The sequence below is a fragment of the Mus caroli genome, unplaced genomic scaffold (assembly GCF_978045245.1).
Source record: "Mus caroli unplaced genomic scaffold, Mus_caroli_1 scaffold_18, whole genome shotgun sequence".
Classification (NCBI taxonomy): domain Eukaryota; kingdom Metazoa; phylum Chordata; class Mammalia; order Rodentia; family Muridae; genus Mus; species Mus caroli.
The window spans coordinates 20253899-20274003 of NW_028227273.1; the positions used below are offsets into that span (position 1 = coordinate 20253899).

The 20105-nt window shown below is 40.1% G+C and overlaps 1 protein-coding gene across 12 annotated transcripts in view; it reads right to left on the reverse strand.

Annotated features, from left to right (window-relative positions):
* Positions 1 to 354: 354 nt before the first annotated feature.
* The window catches only part of Birc6 (baculoviral IAP repeat containing 6), a 167167-nt gene continuing 147416 nt past the window's right edge, over positions 355 to 20105 (reverse strand). For all 12 annotated transcript variants that reach the window (XM_021186110.3, XM_021186109.3, XM_085833029.1 and 9 more), the window contains 8 exons: positions 13308 to 13453; positions 12187 to 12297; positions 11371 to 11588; positions 10256 to 10417; positions 9067 to 9144; positions 7337 to 7525; positions 6235 to 6369; positions 355 to 1506 (listed from right to left, as the gene is read on the reverse strand). In XM_021186110.3, coding sequence (XP_021041769.1) covers positions 1324 to 1506; positions 6235 to 6369; positions 7337 to 7525; positions 9067 to 9144; positions 10256 to 10417; positions 11371 to 11588; positions 12187 to 12297; positions 13308 to 13453 — 1222 coding nt within the window. In that variant the 3' untranslated portion in view covers positions 355 to 1323. The remainder of the gene's footprint in view (positions 1507 to 6234; positions 6370 to 7336; positions 7526 to 9066; positions 9145 to 10255; positions 10418 to 11370; positions 11589 to 12186; positions 12298 to 13307; positions 13454 to 20105) is intronic.

Sequence of the window (20105 nt, forward strand, 5' to 3'; positions counted from 1 at the left end):
GACTGTATTTTCTGAGCAAATTCTATACCTCAATCTTCCCAGGCAGGGATGTGTAAGGAACGATGCCCGGCTGCCACCGCTACATAAATATTAACAGTCACGTCAGCTCTTCCTTTTTTTGCTTTCTTCAGACAGGGTCTTTCTACGTAGCCCTGGTCGTGCTGGAACGTGAAATGTGAAGAAAAGACTGTCCCACATGGGATTATAACTGAGTGCCACTGCGTGCAGCTTTCAGCTTTCTTTACAATAACTGGTCTTACAAAAACATCCTCTTTCCCCCCACGCTCAAGTTTCAAGAAGTTTTCCTGTAGAAATACCATTGCACACCATGGCAACTATTTTAGAAACAAGACATACTAATTTACCTACATTTTTATTTATTGGCTCTAGGAAGAATTTGCATGAAAACGAGCCCATATGGCAGGTACAGAAGGGACTGTAACAGCACCAGAGAGGCCCAGCCTCTCCTCTACAGAGCCTCCATGTTGATACAGACATGTGACTTCAGGAGCAAACCCACACAGTCCAGGAATAAGAGGAGCCCTTGAGGAAAACAGTTTAAAGCGACTTTTCCAATTGACCAAACCTTTTCATATAGTAAATTCAAATAATGGATACATTCAGAGGCCCAAATGTTTGGCATAGAATAAAATCATGTTCATTTATTTTTTTTCTGCATCTTAGAAGGCATAAAATTAAATATGTTGAATGTAATAAATTCATCCATACAAGTGCAAGTCTCCAGCTATAGTGCATTTTATGGCAGATTTATTACTTAAAAATGTACCAGTAAATCAAAAAAGAGGGGCTATGTCTGTTTAACTTTTATTAAAGTGTATGTAGGAAGTCTTCAGAAATCAAATATGAGCATGAAGATATGGCCAAACAAAATCTATCAAATTCAGTGAAAAGTTGCTGACTTTAAACAGTAGTTGTAAGAATGACCAATATATATTCTTTGTTAACAACCTCTCACTCTACAGTAAAAAAAAAAAAAAAAAAAAAAAGATAAACATTCAGTAACCATTCTTTCCTAAGGTAGTTTCCCTTATAGATCAGTGATTTATCCATTTTTTTGTATACACAAATTTGTTGAACATACCAATCAGTGGTTCTCACAATTGAAAAATAAAAGCACAAAAAAGTTTACACTCTTGTACAGGTAAATCAAAGATCACCTTGAATTAAACTGGATCTCCTTAAGGGCATAGTATAGTTTCAGTTTCATTACCTATTACATAATTAGTTTCTTACATACAAATATTGACATATTTGGCTTGTGCTTCGAAGCCTTTGTGTCTACGAAATCCACATCAATGCAGCTCATAATTGGAAGTCACTGGGGAGGTCTTTGCTGCTGCTGCTGGGATTGACATGGTCGTGGGTTAGAGTCTCTTCAGCACCTGCTGTGGCCCTGCATATCGGGGAGCCATCCTCAATGTCCGGATCTAAGCCTTCAGGGCAGGGAAGTTTCAGTAGCTCTTCTCGGAGCTGAGCAGTGTGGCGCTAGGTGGAGAAAATTGCTAATATCAGAAGTGTGAACACTGTGATTCTTGCCTATCACTGAGACAACTTGGTTTTAACATACTTCAGTATCAAGTGTACAAATCTTTACTGTCTTCTTATGGCAGCCATTTAAAACACACAGTAAACAAAACTCTCTTAAGAGCACTAGCTCTTTTTCATGAGGACCCTGGTTCAATTCCCAGCACCCACATGGTAATTCACACTTGTCTGTAACTCAAGTTCCAGGGCTTATACCACCCCCATATGCATATATATGCAGGCAAAATTCCTAAACATAAAAATTAATTCCAGATGTTGAAAAGCTCAGAGTAAGCTGGGTGTGGTGGTGCACGCCTTTAATCTCAGCACTCGGGAGGCAAAGGCAGGCAGATTTCTGAGTTCATGGACAGACTGGTCTACAAAGTGAGTTCCAGGACAGCCAGGGCTATACAGAGAAACCCTGTTTTGAAAAACCAAAAAAAAAAAAAAAAAAAAAAAAGAAAAAAAAGAAAAAGAGAGAAGGCTCAGAGTAATATTCTATACAGGTACAAAAGACTAAACTCCACCTCCTCAAGAACACAGTACCCTGGCCACAGGATCAGCATCAACAATGACTTACAAACATCAATAGTTTGATATACATATTCTTTTAAATTAAAGACCGTAATTCCTTGTGCTGTCACAGATGCCAACTCTGAAAAGGACAACTGAACAAACTAAAATATACCCAGATCGGGTGTTGATTGAATAGTGCAGCACTTGTCTGGCATGTGCAAGGCTTTGGATTTGACCTTTAGTACTTGGAGGGTGGGTGGGGGAAGATACTACACACCACATAATATACAGACAAAAACCTAAACTACAAAATACAGCCCACATATACACTGCTATTTTTGCAAATGGAAATGAGTGGGCTTCAATAGCAGGGCCCTCTGTAAACTCTGCAAACGTTTCTACACTGTTTCACTCTAACTCAGGAGAAACATGAGAAGTAATTTTATTATTCAGATTTTAAAATTTTAAACACAAAAAATATAAATCTAGAGACTAAATAATTGTGTTATCACATCTTGCCTTAGAATATAAGATGCTAAGAGTGACTGGACGCTTATGAATGAAAATCGCACATTGAAGTCTTTCAAAAGGCAGCTTATGATGACTAGACGAGGAAACGAGCTGATTTTGAAAATTAACTGAGTAATTTAAAAACATTGATTGGGAGTGTATTTGTATACGCACTGCACGTGAGAAGATGCAGTTAGTCTTTTCCTTTGCCCCACAGGGGGTCTCAGATCAAACTCAGGTCATCAGGCATGGTGGCAAATGCCTTTAGTCACCGAACCATCTGGAAGCCCCACTGCACAGTTTCCATAGAACAATCTTTACATATAAAAGATGCTCTGGTAATCACTAACTAAACAAGGGCAAGGAGCATGATGCAGATACTCTTGTGTGAAGCCTGAGAACTAGATGAAGGTGAGACAGATAGAGAAAGGGTGAGGCCATCATACATTATCAGCCACTTGCATGGGTTTAAAGCATATTGTCATACTTGAAACTTGAAAACTCTCCAGCACTGATTTCTTCCCACTGTGATAATAATCCTGACTTAGGAAGGAGAAAGAAACATCCCACTATTACTATTATGAGAACCTGGGAGTGGTGGGAAACTGTAACTCCTATTAGGAACTCAAGCTGTCATACGTCCTTCCTTGACTAGTTTTCTTCAGCAAAAGTGTAATAAAGATGTAATAAACCCTTCACCAGGACGTGTGAGTCAGAGTGACAGAAAAATGAAAGAGTAGTCTGGCATGGTAGTTCATGTCGCAAGTCCAGCACTGGGGAGACAGAGGAAGGCAGATCTGAGTTTGCGGGCATCTTGGTGTACATAGTTAAGATTCAGGCCAGCCATGAGTACAAAGAAAACAAACAAACAAACAAAAATAAAAAACATCCTTCAAAATAATACAATAAAATAATTTCAGGTAAAAGCCAATGCTGAAATAACAGAACAGAGCAGCAGCCACAGCTAGATTGCAGGTGGTGAGGGTGTATGTGAGCAAAGTTGCAGCTGAACACTTATCCAGGGAGGATCAATCTAGTGAGCACCAGGAAGAAGAGATAAGATTGAAGGGTCTCCCACTGAGCACATGAACTAGTTGAAGGGAGTTAAGCAATATCTACATATCTGAGAGAAAAGGGCAGTCTGGAAATTAAGTGTAGAAAGCTGAAAGAATCTATCTGAAGGAAGGCACAGTCCTGCTCTCAATGTTTAATGAGGGCATCTAGGAGAAACCACTAGTAACACAAGTCAGGAGACGAAGGAAACTCTGTTTGAAGGATCACATTTTAACTGATGTTCTCTCCACCCTCCCTCCTGTCCCTATCAAACCTGCCTCCTCCCTCCCATCCCTTTTCCAGATCCATGACTTTTAGGTTTGTCTTATGAATAAATGTCTAACATTTCAAGCCCAACGACCACAAGAGAAAGGGAGGCAGATATAAATTGGATCTCAGAAAAAAGAGAAAAGAAATTAAACAAGGAACAGGGAGAAAGAGAACAGTTTGATGACTAAAGGAGGGAAGCGCTAGTAAGCAGTGGGTGGGTGTGTTCTTGAGTAACCTCAGTGTGTGTCAGGTTGAGGAAGGCCTCCAGCAGTGAACCTGGAGTGAAACATAAATGGAGAGGAGACGGCAGGCATGGTGTAAGGAGAGAGAAGAGACCTACAACTTTATACATGCACAAGTCCTTGCTCCTGCTTGGTACAGAACACAAACTGGTTTCCAGTATTGGACATAACAGAACTAGCATAGATCAAGCAAAGTGTTCTCTCCTCAGACAGCTGCCTCACTAGCCAAGGGTAGTCTTGAGTTCCTACCCTCCTGTACAGAGATGCACAGTGCTGGGATGGACACGTACGGACAGTTGTGGCTCTAAAGTTTCCATAATGTAAAAACTTCAACTGGATAAAAAAGTGGCAGAGTAGAAAAGTCAATGCACATGATCCAGAGCCTTGGCAACTTCAGTAACTACCAATCCCTGGATGGTCTGAGTTCATCCATTCATTTTCCTTATTTGGAAGCACGTCCTCCCAGATATCATACAATTTGTCACTCATAAGTATTTCTGTACTGGAAAAATAAGGAAAACACACCTGAAAACCTAGCATTCTTATTATCAGCTCTTTATTTGTTTTGAGAAAGGGTCTTAGTACTCAGCACTGGCTATCTGGGAACCCACCCCAGCCAGGTACGGAGATTAAAGGTGTATGTCACCACAACTGAACACCTCCATCTTTTCAAGGACTGAAAAACAAAGAGGAAAGGAACCAGGAGGGAAGGAGACCACCACACGCACTGAAGGCAGGAGGGATGGAAAACAAAGCATGGCAGAGAATGAAAGGACCAAAGAATAAAATGATTATTTGGAAGCAGCAAAATGGGTGGCTATACAAAGAATGAGTCCCATGTATGGGAAAGATTCTGCAAAGCCACTGGATCTTCATTTCCTTCAGGGAATGCTCAAGTAAAACCACCTGCCTACCTTCCACAAATCTGGCTGCTCTCACATTGGTTATTCCCAACCAGCTATTAGAGGCCCTCCATCTTGTACCTTCTTCTTCATACCAATAGCAAGAAATAAAATTATGTAAGGCAAGAAAGAGGCATAAGGTAAGGCTAAAAAAGGATTAAAGACAAAACTCATGTGGACAATCTCTAGGATGTGCCAGAGACCTGGGACGAGAGAGGGTTTCAGAGAGTCTAATAGGGTAACTCTAGCTGAGATTTCTAGCAGAGGGGATATAGATCCTGAAGTGGCTGCTTCTTGTGGCCAGGCAGGACTCCCAGTAGAAGGATAAGGACAGCAAACCATCCACAAAGCCTTCAACGCAAAATGTACCCTGCCTAAAATATGTGTAGGGACAGAGATAGAGCAGAGTCGGAATGGCTAACCAATGACGGCTCCAAATTGAGACCCATCCCATGGGTGAGAACCAATCCCTGACACTATTAATGATATTCTGCTATGCTTGCAGATAGGAACCTAGCATAATTGACCTCTGTCCCAGCAGCCAAAGGAAAGAGATGCAGAGACTCATAAACAAACATAAGATGGAGCTCGGGAGTCTTACAGAAAAGTTGGGAGAAAGATGGAGGTATCTGAAGAGGACAGGAACTCCACAGGAAGACTTACAGAGTCAACTAACCTGGACCTTGGGGGCTCCCAGAGACTGAATCACCCACCAAAGACAGAGCATGTAGCAGATGAGCAGCTTGGTCTTCATGCAGGTACCCCAAACAACTGGAGCATGGGTTGTCTATGAGGCTGCTGCCTGCCTGCTTGTCTGTGGATCCCACATCCCTAAACGGACAGTCTTGTCTGTTAGAGAGGATGTACCTAGTTCACAGCAACTTGACGTGTGGGGCTGATACCCAGAGGGACCTTCTCCTTCTAAGAGGGGTGGGGGAGGACTTACATGAGGGGGTACTGGGAGGAGAGGAAGGGCTGACATTGGGTTGTAAATAAATAAATTAAAACAAAACTAAACAAACTTCATGGACCTAATACCTTGCCAACCCCTGAACCCTGTCACATTTTTGGGCTCAGGTCCTGTAGTCACTTTTAATTTGAAGTTCTGTGAAAGCTATTGCAGCTATCTATACACTTTCTGTAACACTGCTCTTCTTTGGGAATTCCTGAGTGGATGACTTCATAACTAAGCTCACCTTGAGAGCAGCTGCATGGTGAGACATGGTCCTGCCCACCCGCTTGTCACTGCTGTACTGCTGGATGTCTGCAATCCACTCCTCACACTGGGCCATGAGCTCAATTCTCTTCAAGTAAAAATGTTTGTGTATAACCTTGAAAATAAAAATACAACAGAGCATGTCTACACATCAAAAAGTCAAAGTTTATGGCATTACTAAAACAAAAATGTTACACACTGCAATGTTTATCTGTCCTGTGCTCTCCATCATTACAAATCCGGCTCAGGACATCAGGTGGCACACACTGAAATACTCAATTCTACTATGGGAAGGAGACCTAACTTCAGATTCTAAAGTCTTCCCATCTAAATAGCACAGGACACACTTATAAGGGGCAACATAAAACAAATGGGAATGAATCAGCAAGAAAAAAAAAAGGTTTTCAACATACTGACAACAAAGTTTGCCTTTTAAAGACAACTCAGGGACTGAAGAGATGGCTCAGAGTATATAGCTCTACAAGAGATCTGCTTAGTTCTCATCACCATGTCAGGAGGCTTGCACCCACCTGTTAAGTCAGGCTTCTCTAGGCATTTGAACTCACGTGCACACACATCCCACCCCACACAAAATTTAAAAAAAAAAAAATCTTTAAAAGAGACTGCACAGAAATCTAAATACTTTTAAAAATATATTTACAAATTACATTTATTTTTTTATTGTGGGTACGCATGTATACCATAGCACATATACAGGGCAAAGGCATTAGTTTTCTCCTATCATGTAGGTGCTCTCCAGGAATCCAACTCTGGTGGTTAGGCTTGAAGGAAAGGGCCTTTACCCACTGAGCCAGTACTAAATTATCTACTCACCAAATGTGTACCTGCAAGCAATCTTGCCAAAGTAAAGTTTAAATAAAAAGGTTCCACGGGAAAGTCTGGTGTCTTTCAGGATATGTGGGTTTAAACCTTACTAACTGCCCTTTGTTATTAATGACTTCAGGATTGATTGCTAGTTATAAGAAGGAAAGCTTAGTATAGCAGATTCTGTAAATGTACAGAATATAATACTAACAACCTCTCCTCAAATGTCTACAAGCACTTAGCTCCATCCAACATACTTCTTTGAAGCACGGTGAAGGATTTCTGATTTGTTCTAGCATAGCCCATTTAACCGTTGCTTGTCGGATGTTCCCATCGTATTCTCGAGAGCTCTGTGTGCCACTGGGAGTGCCTCTAGATCGTTCATATCCTGGTTCATTGAAGTAAGGCTCAGCTACTAATATAAGGGACTGGACAGAAACCAACACCTGAGGAATAGAAGAAAGTCAAAGTTATTAAGAGACAGGTTTACTGCAAATAAACTGCTATCCTGCTTCACCTCCAAGGAGTCTCTAATAAGCATGTTTCCACAGTTTCTGGTATAAAACAAAACAAAACAAATAAAACCTGCTATTGGGGGCTGGAGAGAGCTGCTCTTTCCTTTAGAGGGCCCATGTCTGATTCTCAGCAGATGTATATGGTGGACATACAAACATGGAGGCAAAATATCCATACATATATTCTCAGCTGAGTCATGACTATTAGGGTAAGCTCAATGCCAACCGAGGCTGCACAGTGAACTCCAAAATGATGTGTGTTAAAGTCCAAGACCCTATCCTAAAAAATGATAGACAAACAAACAAAAAGCTCTACAAAGTAAGCTACACCAAAATATCATGTTTTATAAATCAACCAGTCAGTCTGTCTACCTACCTACCTACCTACCTATAGGCAGAGTCTCACTGTGTTGTTCTAGCTGGCCTGGAAGGAGCTATGTAGACCATTGGTGTTCTGTTGTTGTTTTCTATAACAAAGCTTTCAAGAATATTTCCTACTTTCTCTTCTATGATATTTAGTGCATAAGGTTTTATGTTGCAGTCCTTGATCCACTTGTCAATAAAGGAGAGTTTTCTTCTATTTCAAATCTGAGACTCCCCAGAGAGCTTTTAAAACATGGTCAGTTCTATCATTTGCTGTTTGTTTGTTTGTTGGAGACAGGGTTTCTCTGTGTAGTCCTGGCTGTCCTGGAACTCACTCTATAGACCAGGCTGGCCTCGAACTCAGAAATCCGCCTGCCTCCTCTGCCTCCTAAGTGCTGGGATTAAAGGCGTGTGCCACCATGCCTGGCTTTCTACAATAGATTTTATGTACTCACTAACTTACAGAAATGCAAGCTTTGAAGATTTTTAAATCTTATATATCAAATACCCTAATAGTAAACTACAACTCTTAAGTTTTATGAATTCCAGGGCACTAACTTTAGGCATCAGTTAAGTAAAAACTCTAACTAGTACTACATCATACATGAAGAAGTGGGTAGTACCAACAGTGTATTAAATTCTACTCACAAGACAGGAGACAGACCCAAATCACCTTACTGCAGCACACTGCACTTTAAGAACTTAAGAAACGGGCTGGTGAGATGGCTCAGTGGGTAAGAGCACCCAACTGCTCTTCCAAAGGTCCAGAGTTCAAATCCCAGCAACCACATGGTGGCTCACAACCATCCGTAATGAGATCTGACTCCTTCTTCTGGAGTGTCTGAACACAGCTATAGTGTACTTACATATGATAAATAAATAAATCTTTAAAAAAAAAAAAAAAAAAAAAGATTAAAAAAAAAAAAAAAGAACTTAAGAAACGACTTCATCTTGACAAGGCTGTTTATCTTACGTCAAAACTTGAGACTTTAAACTATTATGTCCTGCCTTTAAAACAGTTTTCTCTGTTTATTTTCGTCACTGACTCCCCTCCCCCGACACACACAGCTCTCAGGGTGTAAGGAACTCTGTAGGGGAACTTTGTTTACTTGCAAAAAGCTTGATGTCTGAGGGTTCCACTTCTCCTCTGGTCTTCCATGCCATGTATTCAGGATGCTTAAACAAACCTTAAGAGGAAAAGACACAAGTGAACAGAATTTAAAGCAAACGGTCTCAGCTGGAAACAAAACATTATGCTCTCATGTCAAAGTGTATTTAAGTCTGTAAAAGCCCACTGCATCTTCAGATATGATCCAAACCCTTGTGCAATTATAGTTTCTTCATAAGGAAAACTCCACACAGATTACATCCATATCTGCATAGATAACATCTATCCTTTTTTTTGTTGGTTGATACAAGGTTGCTTATGTAACTCAGGCTGGCCCTCAACTAGCCTTGTAGTAGAAGATGACCTTGAGCTTCTGACCCTCCTGCCTCCATTGCTCTAGTGGTGATAAAAGGGAGGCAGCACCATCCCCAGTCAATGCAGTAGCGGAGATTAAAACCAAGGCTTTGTGTTTGTTAAGCAAGCACGCTATCAATAAACTATGTCACTAGTCCTACATAACATATATCTTAATGAAAAATAATACTTTTTTAAAACCCACAAGCTTTCAGTGAAATGTATTTCTTTGTGGGTGTGTGTAGGCATGCATGGTGTCAGGGGACAGTTTGAAGAGTCTGGTCTCTTCCATCACTACGAGGGGTCAGGGACTCCACTCAGGCTGTTTATGTGTGTGCCTGGTGCCCATGGAGGCCAGAGGAGGAGGGCAGGTTTTCTGGAAAGCAGACAGTGCTCCTGACTACTGAGTCATCTCTCCAGTCTCTACAGATGCCTTCTCATGGATTTTAAAGCAGTAATACTTAGCATGGAATTTACCACTAATTCAATTAAACTATCCAAAATTACATTGAAAATTTAAAAGAAAAATTATCATTTCAATGCAATTTTGGCTTGTTTAATAGCATTCTAGTAGTAAATTCCCTGCTGAGTATTCCTGCTTTAATATCCATGCCAGACACTGGGTATGCTGTATTCTGAGCATTACTGATTTGTGGAAGCTCTTGTTTCCCCCTTTTCAGTTTCTTCTCTCCTATTTTCAAGGTGATCTGTCTATGCATATAGAGGAAACTAATAATGAAGAAAAAAAATATCTAACCACATCAACTTTTATTTGAATCACAAACAACCTTCAGATCAGTGTGTGATCATGAAACAAAGACTGCAAGCCACTTTACCTTGCCATCATTGTAAAGGTTGGGATTGAAGCGCACACTATGACCCCCAGTTGTTTCTAGGTTCACAAGAGGAGGTGAGCTAGGATAATCTTGAGGAAAATATACATCAAACTCAAAGCAGCCATTTGCATAGGGGGTGTCCGCTGGCCCAGTTATCAGAACCTGGTGTGCATATAAACAGAGATCTGTGAGCATCATCCTCACGAGCATCTTAGAGAACACTGCAAGAGTTGCAAGAGTGGAATCAGAAGTCAAACACACACAGAGGACTAGAAAAAGGCTTCTTCTTAGAATTAGGAGTAGCGTGGCTGCCAGGCAGTAGTGGTATACATCGCTAATACCAGCACTCAGGAGGCAGAGGCAGGCAAGGCTCTGAGTTAAGAGGACAGCCTGCTCTAAAATGCATTCTTATTTGTCTCAAGAAAGTTTACCTGGATTATGAACTTCTTTAAAATATAAAGAACTTTTTTTGTGCGAATTTTTCTTCTGAGTCAATTGACATACAAGAGCACCTGCAGTTAAGAGCTGCGTGTGGGGACCACTTGCTATGACTGATTTATTCTGGAGGTTCTAAGCTGAAGATCTTACAGTATAGGACAGTGTCAGAAGTCAACAGATCAACACAATAGCTGTCTGAGGAAGATGGACTAGTTAACATGTGAATTAAATCATAAAGGTAAAGACATTTTTTCAGTACATATCAAATTAGTTTTTCTTGATAGAGTTTTCTTAGACTTTAAGATATGACAGATCACAATGTTAAAACAGAAAAGTATAAGTTATGTTATACTGCTAATACTTTATTCATAAAACTTAGATAATTAAAACCACAGACTGCTGATAAATTTAGAGAAAGACATTTCTGGTAGAGTGTGGTGCCTGGGATGACTGTATTCTGTAACTTTGCCCTCCGCCTGTGCAGCATAAGTCCTTTGCTAGCAGGCTTCAAGCTGTGAGGGAGCAAACACATGAGCAGCATCTCCTGTTGACGTGTTGTCTCATCTGCACACCCTGAACTAACATTACATCACAGCTCCTTTATGGCTGCCAAGTGGCCATCAGAATTTATATTGAAATTTAAAATTTAGGAAGGGTGGGGAAAAATTGGTTTCTACCTTCATGATGTCAAGTCGCTCCTCATCACAGCGTACAAAGACACTGGAAGACGATGACAGAGGCAGTGAGGTTGAAAGTGTCACCGCTTCTTGAGCCAGGCGGCGGGCTCTGGCAGCACTGTTGGCATCATTGGCATTTTTCACCTGAGACATGTAGTGGTAATTTACTTTAAAACCCAATTTCCCATCATCATCTTCAGAAACCATTTCAAATGTATCTAAAAGGAGATAGAAGACCAAAGTGGAGAAGACAAACAGTTGTTATGATACCAAAGTCTAGTCTCTCTGTCCCCTAGAGGAAAGGAATGAATGTCTCAGGGTGTGTGTGGGGTGTAGCCTAGTGCCAGAGCAGACCCCTAGCCTGCATGGGCTCCTGGGTTCAATCCCAGCACTGCAGAATGACTAAAGAAAATCACTGTCTGCATGCTCTGCACTCCTCCTCTGGTGCTTTACTTGTGAAAGCAAGCCACGTGCTGGAATCAGGATGAGAATGGTGACACTAAACACAACGGCCTCAAAACAGACACTTTCATGTGCGTATAGAAGGTAGAAATTAGGTCACAAAAAACATTACACACACACACACACACGCGGTAGGTGAGAGTGGAACAGAGCAATTGTTGAGGCAGCATCTTAATGGCACACAGGTTAGTCTCACAGTCACAATTCTTCTGCCTCAGGCACTAGGGTAGTGGAATCCTAGCGAAGCGTCACCATCCTAGCTCAAGTCTAGAATTTTTTCATTTCCTCGAATCGCCTTAGCAGCATTGCTGGAAGAGGCCAATGGCATTGTGGCAAAGAGAAACTTCTACTTACCAAACTGCAGTTTTTTCATGACAGCCACATATTTTTCTTCAAGTGACTTTAATACTGACAGAGGCTTGGGTTTCATAACCACCTTCTTTGAGTATTCACCTAGTTTTTTTTCTGTAATATTACAAGATAAATACATAAGTATGCAGTATGCATTTTTCAATGTTTTCATCAGCATGTGAATGCTGCTTCAGTGTATATAGCAATATGTGTTTCACCATGTACAGTAACAGATTCCGATCACATTCCACTGCCCTCTGCCCTCTCCCCACTCAGATGAATCCCTTCTCAGCCCCCTCTACTCTCTCCCTGCGTCAGTAAGCTGAAAGACAATCCTCTTCTACATGTAGGTTGCACATTCCAGATTTCTACCTAAGTTCTATTTTATCACCACAGCCGTGTATACCACCACATGCAGCTGCCTCAATTTACTGCTCTCTAACACGAGGCCTTCCAATCCCAAGACTTTCAATGAAAAGAAAAAAAGTAATTAATATGTATGTTCTGGAGCTACTACAATTAGTCTTAGCATAGATAGAAGAAATAAATTCTTATTTTAGGTTCTTTTCTTTAAGAGAGGGTCTCATTATGTAGCCCTGGCTAGCCCAAAACTTGCTACTGGCTGGCCTAAAAGTCACAGAGACCATCTGCTCTCACCTTCCGAGGGCTGCGATTAAAGACATGTGCCGCTACACCTGACCAACCAAGATGTACATTCTACAGCAAGAAATTTTTTTTAAATCTATTTAGTTTTTTTGAATTAAGATTTATTTATTTTATATGAGCATAAAATGGTCGTTGACACACCAGAAGAGGGCATCAGATCCAATTGCAGATGGTTGTGGGCCACCATGTAGGTTGCTGGGAATTGAACTAATGACCTTTGGAAGAGCAGCCGGGCTCTTAACCGGTAAGCCATCGCTCCAGTCCCAAGAAATACTCTTAACTAAAACCTGACAAAGAACACAACCTACCAGACAATGAATTCGTAAGTACAAGAACTTACCTGCAAAATGAGGAAAAAACCAGACAGTTCTCAATTACTAAATAAAACGTTTGTTGTGCAATGGAAAAAATATGTAATTTCATGCAGTGAAAAAACAATCCTATAGAATACTACTGGCCTTGACTGGCTTGCCGCAGATTGGTGGTGGCCGAGTGGACGATCTCAGCAGTCCTCTGGATGTCGGGGACCAGAAGCGTAAGTCCTTCTGGCTCCTGATCGGGCGCATCCGGCTTGACTCCTGCTTTCACATTTTCCCTTTTAGATCTGAATTTGATTTTAAACATGGAAAAAAATGCAAGAAAAAATTAAGTTTTAAAACTGAAAAAAATACAATTCACCAACTGAAATGAAAACTGACAGACTATGTGCTACATTTGTCCCATGTGATGAGCAGGGAGGCTGGTCAGAGTCATTACTGCTTTGGAAGCCTAATGCTTAAGATAACAAAGGTATAGGTAGATAGTTCCTATCTAGTTAAAAGATAAAAAAAGAAATATTACATAAATATTAGGCTAAACAACCAAATGTTTGCTATGCCCTTAGACCCACACTTAGAAATCCTTAACTCTAAGAACCCAGAGGTAAAGGAACCTCTTACACTCCTGTGGTAAACTAAGAACCTATTGTCTTTTAAAAGCCTTAGAATCAAAAGGACATAGCAATTTACAATACTACTTGTATTCACTGAGTATGCTGATTTCTGAGAACAAAAGAACTCAGTATTTCAGAGCACACAGTAGGACCAAAAGTGAGTCTCTTACAAGACAACATGTGCAGCTGCTATACATCGTTAACACCGAGTGGCTGTACAGAGGATCACCCTGTTACTTCTTTTCAGCATGTAAAATGACCCAACACTGTATCAAATTATCACAACAGCACAATGTCACAGCAAAGGCTTCAGTGTCAGGTCAATGTAAGATTCACTAAAAATAAAAATTAAGTATTTCTTTTTCTTCTATTCAACTCTTGACACTTAATAATTAACTATAGTTTAGATCTTCAAAATAACTTATTCTTTTTTTTTTTTTTTTTGGTTTTTCGAGACAGGGTTTCTCTGTGTAGCCCTGGCTGTCCTGGCACTCACTTTGTAGACCAGGCTGGCCTCGAACTCAGAAATCCGCCTGCCTCTGCCTCCCGAGTGCTGGGATTAAAGGCGTGCGCCACCACGCCCGGCTTAAAATAACTTATTCTTGTTAACTCAGTACAGGTTTCAAAACAAACAACATAGATAAATAAAAACATAGATTTTGAAGGAAAAATCTAAACTATATGACATTTTTTTTACATAAATACCTACCAACACAAAGGCTTTACCATTATATTAAAATATTTTACACAAAGTAGGCATGAAGCCACAGAGAATCTTTGTCGTCTTGAGTCAAGTTTCTCTGTGTAGCACTGTGTATCCAGGAACTCACTCTGTAGACCAGGCTGACCTCAAACTCAAACTTTCACCTACCTCTGCCTCCCTAGTGCTGGGATAAAAGGGATGTACTAGTTTGCCTGGCTGAGAATACATTTTTAAATTTAGAATGTTGCAGAATGTAACAATAAGCCATGTAAAATGAACCTTGTCACCAAGGCAAGCAAACCTTCTCAAAAGCTGTTCCTTTCGTAACTACAGGGAGACGGGAAGTTGCAAACTAAGAAGCCGCTCTCACAGTGAGCAGAAGCAAATAAATAGAGCACGCAGGCTCGGGCTCTCAATTTGGTTCCAATGTGTCCAAACTGCACATGTAAACATGTCTACTATTTCTCACCTGGAAAGGTGACCTAACTAATAAAGTAAGATGTGTCACTGCAACACTGTCCTTGTCTTTCCTCACACATAAGAAGTCAAGGAAAACAAATGGCTACTTTCTTTTGTCACCCAGAAACTGACTTAGCATATGTTGAGACTGTACAGCACTTCAGTATCAATCTCAATGCATGTACATACACATGAACACACCTGTGTTTACCAGTAAGCAGAGAACAGGCAAGGGTTAAAGCTGAACTATCAGATACTTATACTTCTCGAGTAAAACCAAAGAGACGGTGTCTTGTAATTCTTTTCTTTTTTTTTTTTAGGTTTTTCGAGACAGGGTTTCTCTGTGTAGCCCTGGCTGTCCTGGCACTCACTTTGTAGACCAGGCTGGCCTCGAACTCAGAAATCCGCCTGCCTCTGCCTCCCGAGTGCTGGGATTAAAGGCGTGCGCCACCACGCCCGGCTGGTAATTCTTTAACCTACAGCTCAACAGTGGTACAAGCCCGCCCAGCCTCCCTCCCTTCCTTCCTTTTTCTTTTTTCTAAAGATTTATTTATTCTATTTATATAAGTACACTGTAGCTGTCTATAGACACACAAGAAGAGAGCATCAGATCCCATTATAGATGGTTGTGAACCACCATGTGGGTGCTGGGAATTGAACTCAGGACCTCTGGAAGAGCAGTCAGTGCTCTTAACCGCTGAGCCATCTCTCCAGCCCAATACTGGCCATTTCTTAACGAAGAAACAATTCCTGTGGAAAAACTCAAATAGGCTGTCAACTGTAGCTCTCTAAAGTTGTAATAATCAATTCAAATGCTAAGGGTCAAGAACTGTAGAAAGGTTCTTTACAATAACTACCCTTGATTTACAAAGACTTTCCCTTACCAATTATAACTAATTCTCATTAAGCTTAAATAGTGAGCTACTAAGACACTGGATAATAAGGAAGTGGGAAGTTATTTGGAAAAACATTTGGTTTTAGCTAAAAATAAAAATTTAGATGATACTTAAGTCTTAAGCAGCTGATCTACTGTATTTTAAAGAGATTTCAGTCTAATGTATTTCACCAAGCTAAGAAGGAAGATACGAAAGGAAAGCTCTTTTTTTCCCCCAGAAATGTATATTCTTTTTGAAAAAACATCCTTCAATGTGGAGCCTGAACTACATCAATGTAATTAAGTGCTTTATTGTATTTACCAGTCTGACATGAAGGTTATACTGGGGAAACCACTAATTTTTAATTCCTACTCCTGGATAAAGACTGACTTCTTAAATGCAATTTTTAGAGGAAGATTACTGATAGGCTATTATTAGAGTATTTATTAGCAGGATAGTAAGTTTTATGTTTATGTTTTTTTTAAAAAACCAACTTTAAAAGCGGTTTAAAAATCTAGAAATTTAAGAAAACTTACACCAAGTTCATAAAAACAATTACTTCACATTGAAGATGATGGTAGAATCATCACAAAGGTGTATTTTAGACTTTTACACAGGTTATCAAACACTTCTTACTTGGATACTTGCTTTGTCAAAAACTTACATTAAAAAAAAAACTCCAAATGATGATAGGATTTTCAAGTAGAGAAAGGATAAGCCCTACCTGCCTATCAGTGATCACTGTCACTCACTGTCTGACAAAAGTCCCTTCTTGTTCTATACAAGTTGCAGATTACTGTCAACCCATATGTAGGCCCAGCTCATGAAAAAAGGCCATACCTTAGCTCACATCCTGAAGTCTGTGTGAAAAGCTATTTGAGTTCAAGGCACCTAGCTGGAAGGAGGTCTCTGAGACTGACAATGGATCCAACATGGTAAGAGCAATCAGCGACGGCCGCTACCATGGCATCCGCTGCTTTGTGCATACGTTGAATCTGGTTGTGATCACTGCCCTGAAGAAATACGAGGAAGCAACTGAAGTTTCTACTATTACAAAAAATTATCTGTATACATTTGTCTCTACACTGTGAATTCCAACTAAATAGCTAATAAAGTAATGTTTGGCTCCATGGAGAAAATCTGAACTAGGATGTGAGCAAAATGGGCAGATTAAAAACAAAACAAAACAAAACAAAAAAACAAAACAGAAACAAAACAAAACAAAAACTTCTGAGGCCAGTAAGACTGCTTGGTTGGTAAAGGAACTGGTTTGTGCCTGCTAATCTAAGCTGCACAGTGGGGACTCACACTGTGGAAAGAAAGAATGTACTCTCTTCGGCAGATCACCCTCTGACTGGCATGTTTACCCTGACACATTCACACCCACAAACAAATACAAAATAAACAATGTTATAAGTATTCTTAAAAAGTCCAGACCTCAACATTGTTATATTAATGGCTTTTACTAACACTACTACCAAAAGTAAGTCAAGATATTACTCTGAATATACTATCTGAGTTATGTGGCTTTGTAATTCAGAAATGGAAGCCAACTTCACATAGCCATTTTCTTGATAGTGCAAAATGGAAGACTCTCCTAAAACCGAAAGTTGAAAAGCACAGCCATGTGAAGAAGTTGCCTGAAAGGTGTAGAACTCCGGGAAACTAGTACCTACACTTATCCATGAAACAAGCACTGCACTGTACTTCTTTTCTTAAGTGTAAAGCCCTTTGCCAACAATTATAGATTAAAGCAAATTAAGATTAAAAGTAAATAAGGGACGTTTTTTTTTTGTAGATAAGATTTTTTTTTTTTTTAAATTTACTTTAGAACTGTTGGCTTCCATTGTCTCCAGAAAGCATCAAAGTAATTGGTAAAACATGGCCACAAGTGAGGCAAGGACAGACTAATGTGAGGTATGTCCCATGGTTAACTTAAAATCTAGGTTTTAAATTAACAATACTTCTTTTTAGTTTTACTTAAACTCTCTCTACTTTAAAGTGCCAGCTTAATTTTTAATGGTTTAAATGAATGTGGGGAGGGGCCAACTTCCACTCTGTGGGAAGAATGAGTGAGCAGGACTGGGAGGCACCTAAACACAGCACAAGGAGCTAGGTCACAGTAACGTTTAGTGTCAGAATATCAGGTCCTAAAAATCACCAGATACAGTAGCGGTACTCTGTGTGACTGCCAAATGGAGAGGTCACAAATAACACCTCACCCGTTTACCAGGGGACAACCCAACTTAACCAAACAAGAGACACTAGCATTGGGGATTTAGGTTTTGGAAGCAAGGGATCTGGGTTTAGTTCTCAGCTGGGGTTGGGAGGGTGGGAGTCAAACACACCATCTTTATTGTTTACAACACCAACTGAAACAGCTGTCAGAGCCAGGTAGATCCCTGTGAGTTCCAGGCCCGGGAGCGCTACATAGTGACAAAAAAGAACCGAACCTGTTTAAAGTCATTTTAAAAGGACTGTCTAAAGATGTGACTCTGTCAAATGCTTTTTGATTAAGGGATCAGGACTTTCATGTTGTATGAATAAGAGGCAGAGGCACAAGAAGAAAAACTAGGATGGTTTTGGTTTTCTCAATAGAAACCTAATTCAGTAGAAGGTAGGGGATGGAAAAGATCTGAACTTTTACAAGGTCGAGGGAGCTTAAAATAAGACAATCAGATTTTCTTTTTTCTTTTTCAGAGAGTAGGTTAAATCATTTGTTTATTTATTTATCTATTTGTAAAGAAATGGGGTTTTTCTAACAAGATTTTGTTCAAGTGTGATGGGTTTCTATTCACTAGGAAGATCCTGTGAGATTTCTAAGAAACATGGAAATTAAGAATTCTTATTTGAGGATTGCCAAAGAAAAGTTTTAAATCCAGAACATCTTATACTGAATGTCACAAGTGTTCTCGTCTTACAGCAATTAAACCTAATTTTGAATAGCAGTAAGTCTGTCTCTCAAATTTTTGGTGAAGCCATGAAATCCTGACTGCTGTAGAATATGACTACTGTTTGGCTATCAGAATATAATAGTTAATATCTGCAGAGATAAAACAATCCATTTTCTCTTGCCTCTGAACAAGTGATGAAAGGTTCTTATTCAAAACAAAGGGATCTGAGATATCATCATAGTACAGACATTGTGTAGGTAACAGAATGAACCTTTACACTAGACAATAATGTTTTCATTCAAGTGGAAATAGTATGTACACAAAAGCATAGTGTATCAGAAGATCGTCAGAGTATCTTCTTTTTTGAGGGGTAATGATAAGGGGGTAGGTAGAATGCATTACTATGTTGTTCATGCTGACTTTGAACCTGCAAACCTCCTAATTCAGTGTCCCAAGTACCTAGGAAAAATGCATCTTATCACGCAGCCCTTCTTTTCTCCATCTTCATTTAGCTTATGAGTACATTTATGTATACTTTGTATACATGCACATGGAACATACTTAGGCCTGGTGCCCACAGAGGCCAGAGCAAGGTGTCAAATTGACAAGACTTGGGTTACAGATGGCTGGGAGGTACTCTGTGTGTGTGTGTGTGTATGTGTGTGCGTGCGCACTAGACTCTCTTTCAGCAAGCAATAAGTGCCCTCCCTCCTCTGAGCAATAAATGCCCCCCCCCATTTTTTGAAAAAGGTTTTTCTGTGTAACTCTGTCTGTCCTAGAACTTACTGTATAGACAAGTATGGCCTCAAACTGAGAGATCCACATGCCACTGCCTTCTGAGTGCTGGGACTAAAGGTGTGAGCCACCACCACCCAGTGCAATAGATGTTCTTAACCACTGGGCTAGCTCTCTAGCCTCAAAGTTTCTTTAGTCTTTAAAAAATATGGTTTGGTTTGGTATTCTACTACTTATGATACAGCTAGAGCTATTGAAATGTGCTGGGTGTGGTGGCATATCTTGAAAAGAGGCAAGGGTATCTCCTGCCTTGGGTCTACCAAGTGAGTTCAAGACTCTTCCTAACAAAACAAAGAAAGACTATGAATGCTGGTAAGATGTATTAATCACAGAAAGAAAGCTCTACTAAAGGAAAGTTTTAGACTAATGAGAGAGAGAGAGAGAGAGAGAGAGAGAGAGAGAGAGAGAGAGAGAGAGAGAGAGAGAGACAGACAGACAGAGAGAGAGAGAGAGAGAAACACGCGCCACTAAAGGAAAATTCTTGGTAAAGCCTGAAGTAATTCTTTAGTTTACTAGTAATCCCCATTTAAAATTCTAAGCAATAGTATCAGAGGCTATTTCTTGTTTTCACTTTTCCCACTTTCATATAACGAGCCATT